This window comes from Eschrichtius robustus, chromosome 4, assembly GCF_028021215.1.
Source record: "Eschrichtius robustus isolate mEscRob2 chromosome 4, mEscRob2.pri, whole genome shotgun sequence".
Taxonomy (NCBI): Eukaryota; Metazoa; Chordata; class Mammalia; order Artiodactyla; family Eschrichtiidae; genus Eschrichtius; species Eschrichtius robustus.
In genome coordinates this window covers 152,454,424-152,469,027 of record NC_090827.1, presented here as the reverse complement: position 1 = coordinate 152,469,027, position 14,604 = coordinate 152,454,424, and the positions used below count along the sequence as shown (strand labels likewise).

The 14,604-nt window shown below is 58.3% G+C and overlaps 1 protein-coding gene across 1 annotated transcript in view; it reads right to left on the bottom strand.

Annotated features, from left to right (window-relative positions):
• Positions 1–13,017: 13,017 nt before the first annotated feature.
• CPLX1 (complexin 1) overlaps positions 13,018–14,604 on the bottom strand; it is a 36,670-nt gene continuing 35,083 nt past the window's right edge. Inside the window, exon 3 of the mRNA XM_068542363.1 lies at positions 13,018–13,215. Within this exon, the coding sequence (XP_068398464.1) occupies positions 13,018–13,215 (198 nt within the window). The remainder of the gene's footprint in view (positions 13,216–14,604) is intronic.

Sequence of the window (14,604 nt, the reverse complement as noted above, 5' to 3'; positions counted from 1 at the left end):
TAGGTTCACTGTTGTAACAAATGTACCGCACTAACGCAAGATAAAAATAATAGGGGAAACTGGAGGGGACGTGAGGGGATGTATGCAAATTCTCTGTACTTGCCACTCAATTTTTTTGTAACTCTAAAGCTGCTCCAAAAAAGTCTATTAAGTTTTTAAATAGACAGCAACTGTATTTTTATTGAAATATAGTTAATTTACAATGTGTTAGTTTCAAGTGTATAGCAAAGTGATTCAGATATATAGGTATATCCTTTTTCAGATTATTTTCCATTACAGGTTATTACAAGATATTGAATATAGTTCCCTGTGCTATACAGTAGGTCCTCGTTGGCTATCTATTTTATATGTAGTAGTGTGTATCTGTTAATCCTAAACTCCTAATTTATCCCTCCCCTCCTTTCCCCTTTGGTAACCATAAGTTTGTTTTCTATGTCTGAGAGTCTGTTTTGTAAATAAGTTCATTTGTATCATTTTTTTTAGATTGCACACATAAGTGATATCATAGGATATTTGTCTCTCTCTCTCTGACTTACCTAGTATGATAATCTCTAGGTCTATCCATGTTTCTGAAAATGGAATTATTTTTTTTTTATTTTATGGCTGAGTAAATTACATTGTGTGTGTGTGTGTGTGTGTGTGTGTATCACATCTTCTTTATCCATTCATCTGCCGATGGACACTTAGGTTGCTTCCATGCCTTGGCTATTGTAAATAGTGCTGCAATGAACATTAGGGTGCATGAACCTTTCCAGTTTTTTTTAATAGATCTTTATTGGAGTATAATTGCTTCACAGTACTGTGTTAGTTTCTGTTGTACACCAAAGTGAATCAGCCATATGCATACGTATGTCCCCATATCTGCTCCTTCTTTAGCCTCCCTCCCACCCTCCCTATCCCACCCCTCGAGGTCATCACAAAGCACCGAGCTGATCTCCCTGTGCTATGCAGCTGCTTCCCACTAGCTATCTACTTTACATTTGGTCGTGCGTATATGTCGATGCCACTCTCACTTTGCCCCAGCTTCACCCTCCCACCCTGTGTCCTCAAGTCCATTCTCTACGTCTACTTTATTCCTGCCCTGCAACTAGGTTCATCAGTACCATTTTTTTTTTAGAGAGATACATGAAAAGATGCTCAACATCACTAATTATCAGAGAAATGCAAATCAAAGCTACAATGAGGTATCACCTCACGCCGGTCAGAATGGCTATTGTCAAAAAATCTAGAAACAATGCTGGCGAGGGTGTGGAGAAAAGGGAACTCTCTTGCACTGTTGGTGGGAATGCAAATTGATACAGCCACTATGGAGAACAGTGTGGAGGTTCCTTTTTAAAAAACTAAAATTAGAACTACCATATGACGGAATTTTTTTTAATGGACAAAAGATTTGATCGGAGACTTCTCAAAGGAAGATAGACAATGGGCAACAGGCACATGAAGAAGTGCTCACCATGAGCTTCAGGCAAGCAAGTTAAAGCCAAGAAGAGACACCATTACCCACCAAACCCACCAAAACGACTAAAACTTTAGACTGTTACAGACTGAATGTTTGTGTCCCCCGCAGATTCATGAGTTGAAATCCTAAACACCGGTGTGATGATGTTAGGAGGTGGGGCCTTTCGGAGGTGATTCAATTGTGGACGGGATTAGTGTCCTTTTAGAAGAGCCCCCGAGGGCTCCGTCCACCCTTCTGTCACGTGAGGACACAGCGAGAAGCTGCCCTCACCAGACACCGAACTTGCTGGCACCTTGATCTCGGAATTCCAGCCTCCAGAACCGTGAGAAGTAACTGTGTGTTGTTCAAGCTCCCGGTCTGCAGTGCTTTTTGAAAGCAGCCCAAACGGACTGAGAGGCTGACAGGCCAGTTGACGAAGACGTGGGACTGGTTCTCCAGGCATCGCTGGCTCCGCTGACCACCCCCAGAACAGCTCGGCTGTTTCTTCTCAGTTGGGCCGGACCCGCCCACAGCCCAGCACTGCCACTCGTGGGAATTTAGCAAAGAGAAGCAGAGGCGGGCGTCCATACGGGGCTCTGCGGCAGCTCCTCGCGACCGGGCTGCACGCGACCCCGTGGTCATCCGTGCGGACACAGCGAGCGTGGGGCCTCCACGGCCCGGCTCCGCCAGGTGGGCACACCGCCTCCAAGACACGCGGAAGTGCTGGGCACAAAGGGGATCTACCACACGACCCCACTCGTGTCCGGGTGAGAAGCAGAAACACCAAGAGCTGGTGGAGGGAAGAAGCCCCGCAGTTGCTTCTGTCGGAGGATTGCGGCTGCACGGGAGGGGCGTGGGGGAACTTCCTGGGGTGACGGACAGATCCTGCATCCTGACCAGAGGAACAGGTGACTAGAGTTTGTCAAAAATCATCAAACTCTGCACTTAAGGTCTGTGCATATTTCTGTGTGTAAATTCGTCCACGATTTTAAAAAAGAACGCAAAAGGAGACTTTGGTGTTGGCAGCCCCTGGATCTCTGGGGTTTTCTCCACCCTCTCAAGCTTCCGTGCCCTGTTCTGCCCGCCTTGATGCCACGGGCCAGTGGGATGTCCTGCAGGGTGTCCAGGGGGCCTGGGCACTCTTCAGACGACATGGCCACCAGGAGGAGGGTCCACGTTGAGCGCACACTGCTGGCTGTTGCACGGAGTGCAGGCTGCCCACCCCCGAGACACACTGACCAACGGCTGCGCGCCAGGTGCGGGGGCCTCGCTGACCCCTGGGGAGGGGGCCTCCTCCAGCACGGCGGCCGCTCAGCTTAAACTGTTGGTGCCTCTGGCACCTGTGAGGCCACAGGCTTGGTGAGGGTCCGGTGAAGTAAAGGGGCGTTGGGGAACCACCGGCCGCGTCATTCTGGAATCTGTTCTGGAATCCGCACCCTGCAGCTTGGGGTTGGGAGGGGCCCTCGCGGTGTTTGCTGGGGGCAGCTGCAGCGTCTCCATCCCATCCACGGAAGGGCACTGGTCTTCTCCACACTGCACTTTAGGACCAGCTCCGGAGTCCTTGCCGGGACTCAAATCTCGGAGCCGCAGGAGAGCACCCGCCTTGTGCCCTGCCTGCCGCCCGGCACCCTCGGACCCAGATGGCAGAGCTCGGGGTCCTGTGGCCCTGCCCCTCCGACCCAGCCCAGTCTGGCTGAGGCAGGACCCCACTCTCTGGGCAGCAGCGGCAAGAGGAGGGCGACAGCTTGTGGGGAGGCCACCCTTCACGCTCAGGCCTCCAAGGGAATGGGGTTCAAGACGGCCCCGGGCTCCCTCCGGGCACTTCAACCCGGTGAGCTTCGTTCCCAGCAAGGCCCAACTCAGCACGGGAGACCTGGTGGCCTGCCACCCTCACAGCCCTGTCCTGGGCAGCGGTAGCCGGACAAACAGGGTCTCTGGATAGGCTGCCCGAGGCCCCTAGAGTCAGGGTGTCAACACCCTTTGGGACCCTGGTGGCACCAACAGTGACCAGCTGCCTTGCAGCCTTGCCGTGGCTGTTATGGTACTGGGCACATCACCAGGTGACAGGTGTGGTCACTGGGTGGAACCCTCCCCATTGGCCAAAAGCCACCCCTTCCGATCTCATCCTGAGGGCCTGCTTTCTCAGTCCACTTTTGGTGTGGACAGTTCACCCAGAAGTCACCCCAAAGACAAAGGCTGGTGTCCAACTCCTTCACTTGGAGGTGCGGGGATTACCACATGAGAAGCAGGGATGAGATTCGGGGATGGAAGGCAGCCAGTGAGAAAGAGGAAAGCAGCCCTGACGTCCAGGAGCTAAGCCCTCACCAGCCCCCCGGGAGCCGGCCCCACCCCCCACCAGGTGCTGGCGTCCCCCTTCGAACAGAAGCAATTTCACACGACACACTACCAGGCAGAGCCGCCCTGATGGATCAAGACATAAACAAGAGCACATAGTAACTGCATCTGAACACAGACAAAATGTAAACTTTGACCACAGAAATGACCCGGCATCCCCACCCTGGCCGTGTTTAGCAATCACAGTGTTACCCGCTAGCCCTCTCCCCTCCAGATGAGATGTACTGAGAAGCCCCATCACAGAAAGTCTCCCAGTTCCTGACAGCACCTGAGCCAGGACGAAGCCCGCTTCCTCAAACTCTCCACCCAAATCACCCACCGTCCCCCAAATCCTAGCGGTCCCTTCTCACCGAGACGCCCATCGTGTGTTTTCTCTCCCTAACTCGTTCTGCTGCAGGGCACTGCTGGTGGATTTTGGCTGCAGGACGTTGGCACAGAAGAGGCCGCCTCTTGAGCCAGCCTCATGGTGACCAAAGGTTACTCCTGTGGGGGGAGCTTGGGACTTGGGGGACACATGTGCCTTGGAGATGTTCCCTGTCTGGTTCCAGGGTGGAAGGAGCTGGGGTAGCTCACCCGCATCCCCCCCGCCCCGGCCGGTGCTAGAGTGTCAGCTCCCTGGGACTTCTGGCTGCACACAAAGGCGGAGCTGCCGTCTGGAAAAAGGCATCAGACGGAGCAGCGGATGTGGGCAGCTGGGAGGTGACCAGAGTGACCAGCAGAGAGCCCCGGGACACAGGCAGCCACCCCGTCAGCTGCTCTGATGGCTGATGTAACTGGATATATTGGGACTTGGACTTGCCACCTTTTTTGTACTTTCTACTTGCTTCTCTCCCCGGCTCGTTTCTATCCCCTATTAGATTAACCAAGGTTTTTTCCATTTATTCTTCTACAAGTTGGTGAGTTAAATATACATATTTATATTCTATTCTTTCAGTTTTTTAACCAATTTATAATGACATACTAAAAACACAACAATCTATTTTTATGTCTTCTCTGTCCTATGGATAATTTAGAAGTTTAATTTCCAAACATGGGGTTTTCTGACTCTCTCTTTGTTGTTCATCTCTAGACTAGCTGCCCTGAGGCTAGACCACATGTTTGGTTTTTCGGGTTTTTTTTTTTTTTTTCATTTTGCCATGCTGAGTGGCTTGTGGGATCTTAATTGCCCGACCAGAGATTGAACCCGGGCCCCCGGCAGTGAAAGCGCGGAGTCCTAACCACTGGACCACCAGGGAATTCCCCCACGTGTTCTGCTTTATGCCAGTTCCATGATTTGTTGGGACTAGCTTTATGGCCCGGTCAACAGTTAATTTTTGTAAATATTCATGGAACTTGAAAAGAATATATTTTTCTGTAGTTTTCAGTTGAGTGTAAAGTTCTATGTATGTTCAATACGCCAGGTTTGCTAATTGCACCTGAATCTTCTGTATCTCTTCCTGATTTCAGCTGCTTGTTCTGTGTTCTATTTGTTACTGAAGGGATGTGTGAAATGCTTTCCCACAGAACTTGATGGTGATTGAATTCATGTTCTTACGCTGTGTTTCCTGAGTTATTTTTCTTGCAAGGGAGGCCCGGGTAGCCGCTTGTTTGTAGCCTGGCTGCTCCTGGCCCTGCGGGCTCCCCCCCGTCTTGCTCCTGCTGGGCCGGCTCTGTCGGCAACTGGGTTCCAGCTTAGATGCAGGCGAGGGTCTGCTCTCTCCCCGTCTCTGAGGCCGGTTTGCTTTTCCATCTGCGTTGGGAAGGAGGGCTGCTGGGCTTTCAAGAACCCTGCACACCTCAGTGGCCTGAGAGGTTGGCAGGGGCCAGGCCGATCAGGCGAACCTGTGCTGGACCAAGACGGTGTCAGGCCACCTGGCCAGGTTCACCCCACGGGGCGGGGCTGAGGCATCATCATCCAGAGCCGGGAAGGAGCCAGGACTGCCCTGTGGCTTCAGGCTGTGCGGGTGTGTGAGCTGGCTCGGGGCTGAACCCGCGCTTCCCTCCCCTGGGTCGGTCTTTCATTAAGGGGCTGGTTTTAATGTTAACTGAATTGGATCATGCCTTTTTCAGTAAACTTTTAGAACAGTTTTAGATTTACAGGAAAATTATGAAGATAGTGTGGAGTGTTCTGCACACCCCGCCCCCAGTCTCCCCTCCTCTTAACATCTTGTCACATGAATGAACCCACACTGATACATTTGTATTAACTGAAGTCCATTCTGTGTTCAGGTTCCCTTAGTTGTCTTACTTGATGTCCTTTTTCTGTTCCAGGATATTGTTAAGGAACCGAACTTGGGTCCACTCACCTGCACACAGTAAAGCCAGTCTACTGACACCAGGCCGTGGTGAAGGAATGTGCAGCGTTCATTGCAGGCGCCGAGCAAGGAGTCCAGGGCAGCTAGTGCTCAAAAGACCCAAATTCCCTGATGGCTTTCAGGGAAGGGGTTTTGAAGACAGGGTGAGCGAGGGGGCGTTGTCGGGTTCCTGATCAGCGGGTGGACTTGCTTCTGATTGGTTGGTGGTGAGGCAACTGGGAGGCGACATCATCAGCCTCTGGTTCTAACTGATCTGGAGTCTACGTGCTTGTGGGCAGCGTACGTAGCTTCTCCCACCTGGTGGAGGTTTCAGTATCAGCCAGACAGCTCAAAGACATGGCTCAGAGTATTATCGATAGCCCTTGAGGAGGAACTACAGGTGCCTGACTTTGTTTAATGGCTAAACTATTATTACTTTGCCTTGCTTGACTATTTTTGTTTGTCTCTGCATTTTCTCACTTCTCTGATTAAATGCATTGTTTGGAACTTAGGGAAGGCCTAGGAGGCTAAAGTTTTTCTACAAACAAGAGGCAGGTGGAGGACATGGGAGGGGGGAGGTGTCTGTCCCAGGAAGGCCCCACAGGGTCCTGCTCGTCACGATGTCACATTAGTCGTCATGTCCCCTCAGGTTCCTCTGGGCTGTGACAGTTTCTCAGACATTCTTTGTTTTTGATGACCTTGACAGTTTTGAGGAGCGCTGGTCAGGTGTTGAATAATGGCCCTCAAATGGGGTTAGTCTGATGTTCTCCTCAGGGTTACACTGGGGTTACGGGTTTGGGAAGGAGGACCCCAGAGGTAGGCTTCCTCTCTCATCTCATCACATCACATCACGGGCACCTGTTACCAACTCGACCTGTCGCTGCTGACGGTGACCTCGATTCCCTGGAACCTCCATCCCCTGGAGGTGGTGGTGTCAGTCAGCCTTCCCCACTGCGCTTACTCTTCTAACTCCTGTTCCATACTGTGTTCTTCGACAGGAAGTCACTACGTGGAGCCCACACTGAAAGAGTGGGCTGGGGAGTTTGCGCCATCTCCTTATGTAGACCCCTCTGCAAGGGAGATTTGTCTCTTCCCCCCGCTTACTTATGTGTTTAAACCATGTACCCTAGCGCGGACTCATGGGTTATTCTCCAGCACGACTTTATTTCGTTGCTCACGTTGGTCCAGGTTTGGGAGCTCAGTCAGTGGCTGCTACGTCCCTTTCTCATGCCCCATCATCGTGGGTTCGGTTTGTTATTAGCATTTCCTTATTTCCAGGCTCATCTTGTATATTTCCTGCCCCAGCCATCGGTGAGTTCCTCCTGATTGGTGAATTTTGCTTACTTACTGAACTTCATTTCCGCTCACTGTATGAATAATCAACTGCAGGAGAGAGAACCCGTGCAGAGTGTCAATCTCCCATCTGAGCCTGGAAGTTCTGGCCAGGTGCAGCCCCTACTGTCTGGCCCCAGTCCTGGGCGGGTGAGGGAGGGGGCCAGGAGGTGTGATGGGGTGTGCCTGCCCCCCCCCCCCCTTCTTGGGCCCCACGGCCCGTGCCTGGTGGATATGTGTGGACAGAGGCTGACTTCTGGCTGACAGACCCTAGAATCTAGGACTCCTTTGAGAGAATCAGGGGTTTGGCCGCCTGGATACAGAGCCCAGGGCCCCCCTGTGGGCAAGCTCTCTCTGCAGCAGCTCTGCTCAGGTGCCAGTGGAACCCACAGATTGAAGCAAATTAAAGGTCAGCACTTGGGCTGGGCTCGAAGGCCAGTCGACAACACATTAACATTTGCCTTTCCAAGAAGCCATCTTTGCACTGGGCACTTGGGAGAGAGCCAGGCAGAGGGAAAGGCAGGAGCCGTGCGCAGGATCTCCCCCAGCCCCTGGGTCTCCTGCTGCAGCAGGACGGCAGCCGGGAGCTTCTGCCAGGGCCTCACCCTGTCCCATCCCAGCCTCAGGCCTTTCCCCAGCCAGGCCGGGCCCTTCTCTCTTTCCTGGCACCGTCCTTTGCCCTCTCCGCAGCATAAATCTCAATGCCCTCACTCAAGGGTGCAAGAAACATTGTTTATTTTGTAGAAATCAAATTAAACTTCATCTCCCATCTTCTGAGCTGAGAAAAGTCACCCTGGGCACCACTGGGGCCTGGGGGCTGGTGCTCAGCCCTGAGTGGGGACCCTGGGGCACAGCCAGGCCCCACCCTCAGGGACAAGCTGTGTGATAGTGCAGGATTCTGGGTGCCCAGGACTGGTTCTTCCCCAAGCCTCAAGCAGCAGAGTGAAGACCCACTAACGGCCCCAGCACTGCCACTGGAGCCTACTCCATCCCCGAGCCCCCTCCTCAGCTCCAGCTCCCACGGTGCTGCAGGGACCACTGAGTGGTCCTCCCCCAGCTCTGTCCTTAGACAGGCATAAACCTCTGCTTAGCCAGCTTGAGACCACCCGGGCCTCACACCCTCACCGCCTCACCCCGCGGGGCCAGTCTGGGGGCAGGGCCGGTGGGCGGGAGGGATGACCCCACCGGAAGCTGGCTTCAGCTCCCCGGGCGAGGGTGGAGACCCTCTGCTGTCCGTCCCAGGACAAGCTGTGCGCACCAGGCTGGGCGCGTCTCCTCTCCAGCGCTGGGCCTCCTAAGCACTGGGTCAGTGCCCCGCCTGGACCTCGCTGCCCCCCACCAGGCGGTCCTCCGGGACACGGGCGTTCCTCTTTTTGCCGCAGCTCAGCCTGGCCCGGGGAGGGCTCGGAGGACGCGCGGGGGTGGGCAACGGGGAGGACACTCGGGTACTGAGGCCGAGGACAGTCCCAGACCTGCCGCGGACCACGCCTCCTGCTTTGGCGTCTCCCGGGCTCCGATTAAACAGGCTCTGCCACGTGACCCTCTCGGAGCCAATCGCAGCGGCCTGATCCGGCACGCGCTGATTGGCTCAGGCCGTCCAGGGCGGGGGCGGGGCGGGGCGGGGCGGGGGACGCCAGGGGTCCGCGCGTGGCCCAGACGCCTCGACTGAGCACCCAGGTCTAGTGGCACTGTGCTGGGTCCTGCCTTGAGGCCCTTCCATCCTCCGGGCCACGCAGATGTTGACCGACACTGGCAGGCATTGCAGCAGCCCGAGCCCATCCCCAGTCCCGCCCCCAGCTCGGCCCCTCATCCTGGCTTCCCGCATCCCGCCTCCGATCCCGCCCCCAGCCGAGCCCCCCGGCTTGAGCTCCCCCCCACGTCCCGCCTCCAGTCCCAGCCCAGCCCGCCCCCCCCCCCAATCCCGTCTCGGATCCCGCCCCAGGTCCCGCCCCCCAGCCTGTCTCCCACCCCCGCCCCAGTCCTGTCCAAGCCAGGCTCCCCAGTTCGACCCCCTCAACCCCGCCCCTCGGCCCGAGCGCGAGCCCGGCTCCAAGAGACCCATCCTTCACCCGAGACGCTACCCCTCCTTTCGGACCTGACGGGAACCGGCTGAGGCAGGAGTGGCGCAGGTTCTCAATTGCGTGGACACGTGGCCCAGGCCCAGGGTTCACCGAGCCCCGCTGGCTGCGATTGTGGACGGCAGGAATGTCTAGCTGCGGATTAGCACAACTCGACAAAATGGTCCTTTATTGCCGCATCTTTAAAAATGTGTCCGACAGCCTTGATGGTTAAGTGGCTGGTGACGCGTACAGCTGGGCGGGTGCAGGGCGCCTGAGAGGAGAGACGACAAATCCTAGCAGAGCGCTGCCCCGGGCTGGCTGCCCGCAGGGACCAGGGCGAGGCCCCGCCTGCCCGCGCAGCGGAGGACTTCTCTGGGGGGCCAAGTATCAAAGCGTGCTCTGCTTTGTCGAAATAGAGTTAACTGTTCTGAAAGGAAGGAGGCTCTGTGAAGAGGCAGTGTGGTCCTCAAGCAAGCCCAGGGGCAAGGGCACGGCAGGCGGAGTCCCCGTGGCACTGTGAAATGCTCAGCTGGCTCCTGCCTCAGGGCTCTGCCTGGAATGCTCTCCCTCCCGAGGCCCACGGGGCTCCCTCCTTTCTTCGTTGGGGCCTGTCTGCACATGTCACCTCCTCGGAGGTGAAATAGCTACCCTACCATCCTCTCTGCCCCCTTATCTTGCTCCATTTCCTACACGGAAGAAACCACCACCTGACTTACTATGTGTTTATCATCTGGCCACTGGAACAATCAGTCCCAGGAGGAAGGGACCTCAATTACCCCCGGTGCCTAGAACAGAGCTCTGCACAGCATGGGGGCTCGGCAAGCCTGACGTGAACGAGTGCCTCTCCCTGGAGTCCTGGGACCGGGCACCCAAGGGGTCTGCCCCAGCAGGCACTGAGGAAGGGCTGGCTGGGGGTCCCAAGGGAAGGCGATCCAGGTCGCCGGCACACCTGGCTCCTTGCTCAAGACTCAGATGAGTCCAGGCCAGGCGGGGGGTGAGGGGGGGGGGTGGTGGAGACTGATGATGGGGGCTGTTTGGGGTGCCCTCCTAAGAGCAGCTACGCTGGGGGCGGTGGCTCGCAGATCCCAAAGCCAGAATTGGCTACAAAGGCTTCTGTCCAAGTTCTGAGGCAGAGGCAAAGGGGCAATGGGTCCAGGGCAGTATTCTGGGCACAGCTCGGTGGGGAGGGGAAGAGGAATGGGGGTGGGGAGGGGGACAAGTGTGTCCTTTCTGTTTGCTGAGACTGGGCAGGTTCTGCTGGAAGGCTCCCGTGCGTTCTCAGCCAGCAGTGTAAGGAAGGTCACAGATACCACTTTCCTGGAGAGAGGCCCCCAGAAATGGAGGTCAAACAAGGCCTTTCTGGGGACACAAGTGGCCGTGGCATCTCGGGGTGGGGTCAGGGTACCCCGGGCCAGGCTTCAGAGCCAGCAGGTCCCACGGGCACCTCGTCAGGCCTCAGCCTCGACAGGCAGGCGTGGGACACAGCGGCCTCCCTGAGGGCACAGGGAGGAGGGATGGCCACCACCAGACAGACAACAGGCAGGACCCCCAGGGCTGAGCCTCAGCTCCCCGCTGGGCCCAAGGTGTGGCCAGCACAGTGGGACCTGGGCCCCAGGGCCCGGTATAGCTGTGGGGCAGGACAGGCCTGGGGTGGGGCCTGTGCTGCAGGTGGGAGACTTGGGGGGACGGGGCGCTGAGGAAGGGGCCGGGCTGCATTTCAGCGGGAGATGACTCTGGCCGGGACTACCTTAGGGAGAAAGGGCGGCGGGGAGCCCCTGCAGCGGCCCCAGCAAAAGGGGAAGGTGTTCCCATCTGGCCGGGTGCGGGGGCTAGTGGGGGTCGTCCGACAGGGCCCAAAGGGTGTGCATCCCGGCGGGCTCTGGCCCTCCCGCCATGACCCCGGCTGCACCCTCCACCCGCATCACCTCCCAGGGAAATCAGGGCTCCGGAGGGAATGGCCGCACGCATTAAATCACTGTGGTGTTTATTGGCTGTGATTCCATCCAGAGGGAACACACGCAGCGGCCCCCGACATGCAGGAGGAAGCGCAGGCGCCGGGACAGACGGACAGAGGACATCCACGGTCTACACTAAGCTCGGCTGCTCGGGCGCCCCACGCGCTGGGGACGGGATGCGGGGTTTCTACGAGACGACGCCCTGTCTGCTCAGAGCTGGCTTTTTAAAGTGTGAAAACAGGCATTTAAAAAAGACGAGGAACCGGGAGGTGTCGGGGCGCAGCGCGGACGGCGGGGGATGGTGGGAGTGGGCGCCAGGGGTCGGTATTGCAGTCTAGTCGTTATGGCTTCTCTAAGGAGCTGGGGAGGGCCGCGCCCCTGACCCGCGACACTGGACACGATGAACTTTTGATGTGGACAGAAAGGGCCCCAGGGACCGAGGTGATGGGCTTTCTGTCGAGATAAAACTCCTCAAATACAAAAGACCTCATTTACCTGAGATTCGACATATTGTGATGCAAATTACACAAGGGCAGAGGCCACGGGGACGCTGGGAGGCCCGCGGTCGTTTCCGTCCAACCGGGCGGGCTCTGCGGCTGGGACGACACCCTCGGGGGCCTGCAGGGCGCGGGGGCGGCCTTCCGCGCCACGCCCTCCTGCCTGTGCACAGCGCTCGGCCCACAGGGCTCTGGGCCTCCTCCCCGGTTCTGGGCGAAGGTGTGGGTGTTCGGAGGGTGAGGGCAGGGCGTCCCCCGAGCAGCCTCGGAGGGGACGGGAGGTGCCAACCAGGGAGGGGAGTGGGCCGGGCTCAGCTGGGCTCACGTACGCCGAAGAGCTTGAGCGACAGGGGTGTGTGAGGGACGGGGGTCTGAGCGTGTCCCCCTAAGCCTATCGCTTTGTCTCCCTTCCTGGAGAAGAGAACAGGCCCCAGCAGTCCTAAGAAGCAAAGCCTTCCCGAGGAGGGGGCCGAGGAGGGAGCGGGAGGACAGACACAGGTGGACGAGGAAGGGAAGGGGTGCAGATGGAGAGCGGTGGACGGCAGATTCAGCAACCCGGGCGTCGGTGCGGGGTAGGACTTGGGGTCCAGGCTGACCCCGGGGGGTTGAGCCCCAGGCGCCAGCCCCAACCCCGGCCTCACGACCGCGCCGCCTACTATGGCTGTGCTCCCGAGGGTGGGCCCGACAGGCGCCCACGACGCAGGGCCGGCCCTTTTGGTGTCCCTGGCCATGGGCCCTGCTGGGTGGGCGGTGAAGGGAGGAGCGAGAAGGGGCTTCCCAGGCTCTGGGGTCGGTCCAATCCACCCGCCGCCGGAGGAGCCCGGAGGCTAGTCCCCGGGGCCTGCAGCCCGGACCGCGGGGGCCGTGGGGGGCCGGGCGCCCCTCCCTCGGAGGCGGTGGCGATGGCGGTGCGGGGATGGGGTGAGAGGCGGGCGGAGGCTCCCAAGGCTTGAGGGGGCCAGGCGCGGACAGACCTAGGGCTATGGCTTATATTGGCGTTGGGGGGCTGCACGCTGCTCCCGACATCCCTTCAGGCGCCTCCGCGGAGGGCAGGACGGGGGTGGGCGAGGGGGCGGGGCTCCGGGCTCCTGTCCAGCTCCAGGGGCGTTACTTCTTGAATATGTCCTGCAGCGGCCCGGGCAGGTACTTGATGACCGTGTCCAGGATGCTCTCCTCCTCCTCCTCCGGCTCGTCCCCGCAGCCCGGCGGGATGGCCTTCTTGGGCCGCGTCAGGCTGCCCTCCGAGTTGGCCTCCATGGCGGCCTGGGCCTCGGCCTCGCGCTCCTCCTTCTTCTTGATGCCGTACTGCGGGGGACAGGGCGGGCGGGGTCAGACGGGCAGGTCCCGGACCCGGGTCCCAGCCCCGGGAGGGGCGCTCTCGGGACCCGGGCGGGCTAGACCCACCCTGCGTTTGCGGGATCGGCCGAGGGGCCTCTGGAGGCAGCACCTGCGGCTGAGAAAGGCGTGTGCGGGAGCGGACGACCACCAAGACCCCCGGCAGGAGCGGTCCCCACCCCGGAGGCTGCCTGGAGGGGCGGGGAGACCCCCTCGGAGAAGGCGGGGGCGACGCCGGGAGCCTGGACGGGGGACCCCGCTGAGGGTGGAACTGCGGGAGAGGGAGCGGGGGAGGGGGGGGGGGGAAAGGACGAAAGTCGCGTTTCTCCGTGGGGGCGGGGCGCTGAGGCCGTGACCCCGCCCTCCTGCGGTCCCGCCTTCCGGGGAAGTGGGCGCAGTCCTCAGCCCGCCTTGGGCTGTGGTCCCCGAGCGGAGGGAGCCGGGGCGGAACGCCTGCCCACAGCGGTGGAGAAGCCGGTGTTCTGTGGCTGGCGGGCCCCACGCAGCCCAGATCCTCGGTCCGGCGACACGTGGCCACACCCTCCTGCCTGGCCAAGTATCCCCGGATGCCACCAAGACCCCAGTCCCTGGAGGGTCACTCTGCATGCTCCGTGTCCGGCGGTCACTTCCAGGTGGATGTCCTGGAACCCCATCTAGGTGTGCCCTCAGCAACACCCCTGGGTACTGCTGAGCGCCCCCAATTCTGGTTTCCTGCGTGTGTCTCTGCCCTGAGCCCTCTCCCAAATCTCCCCTCAGCAGTGGATTGAATGGTGTCCCCCCAAAATTCATGTCACCTGGAACCTCAGAATGTGACCTTATTTGGAAATAGGGTCTTTGCAGATATAATTAAGGTAAGAATAGAGATGAGCTCTTCCTGGGCCCTAAATCCAAAGAGAGTTTCCCTGTAAGAGAAAGAAAAGGATACACAGAGTAGAAGATGAAAACGGAGAAAGGGTTCGGAACGACGTTGTCACAAGCCAAGGACACAAGCATTGCCGGAAGCCCCCAGAAACTAGAAGAATTCTCCCCCTCAGGTTTCAGAGGGAGCACAGCCCTGCTGACATCTTGATTTTGGACTTCTAGCCTCCAGAACCGAGGAAATAAATTTCTAGGAGACGAACCCCCACCTCCGCCAGGCCCATCAGCACTCTCACCAGCCCTCCCGGATGAACAGAGCCCTGATGGCGTGTGAGCCTGCGGTCATGCGGCCATGAGACACGGGAAACACCTCCTGCCTTAGGGCTGGTGGGAACCAGGTGGGACCAAGCTGGCCTGGTGTGTTGCGGGGCAGGTCGCCCATCTGATGGGCAGAGCTCAGGACCCGCCCAGGCTGGGGAGAGGGGTGCCCCTTGGCCAGGT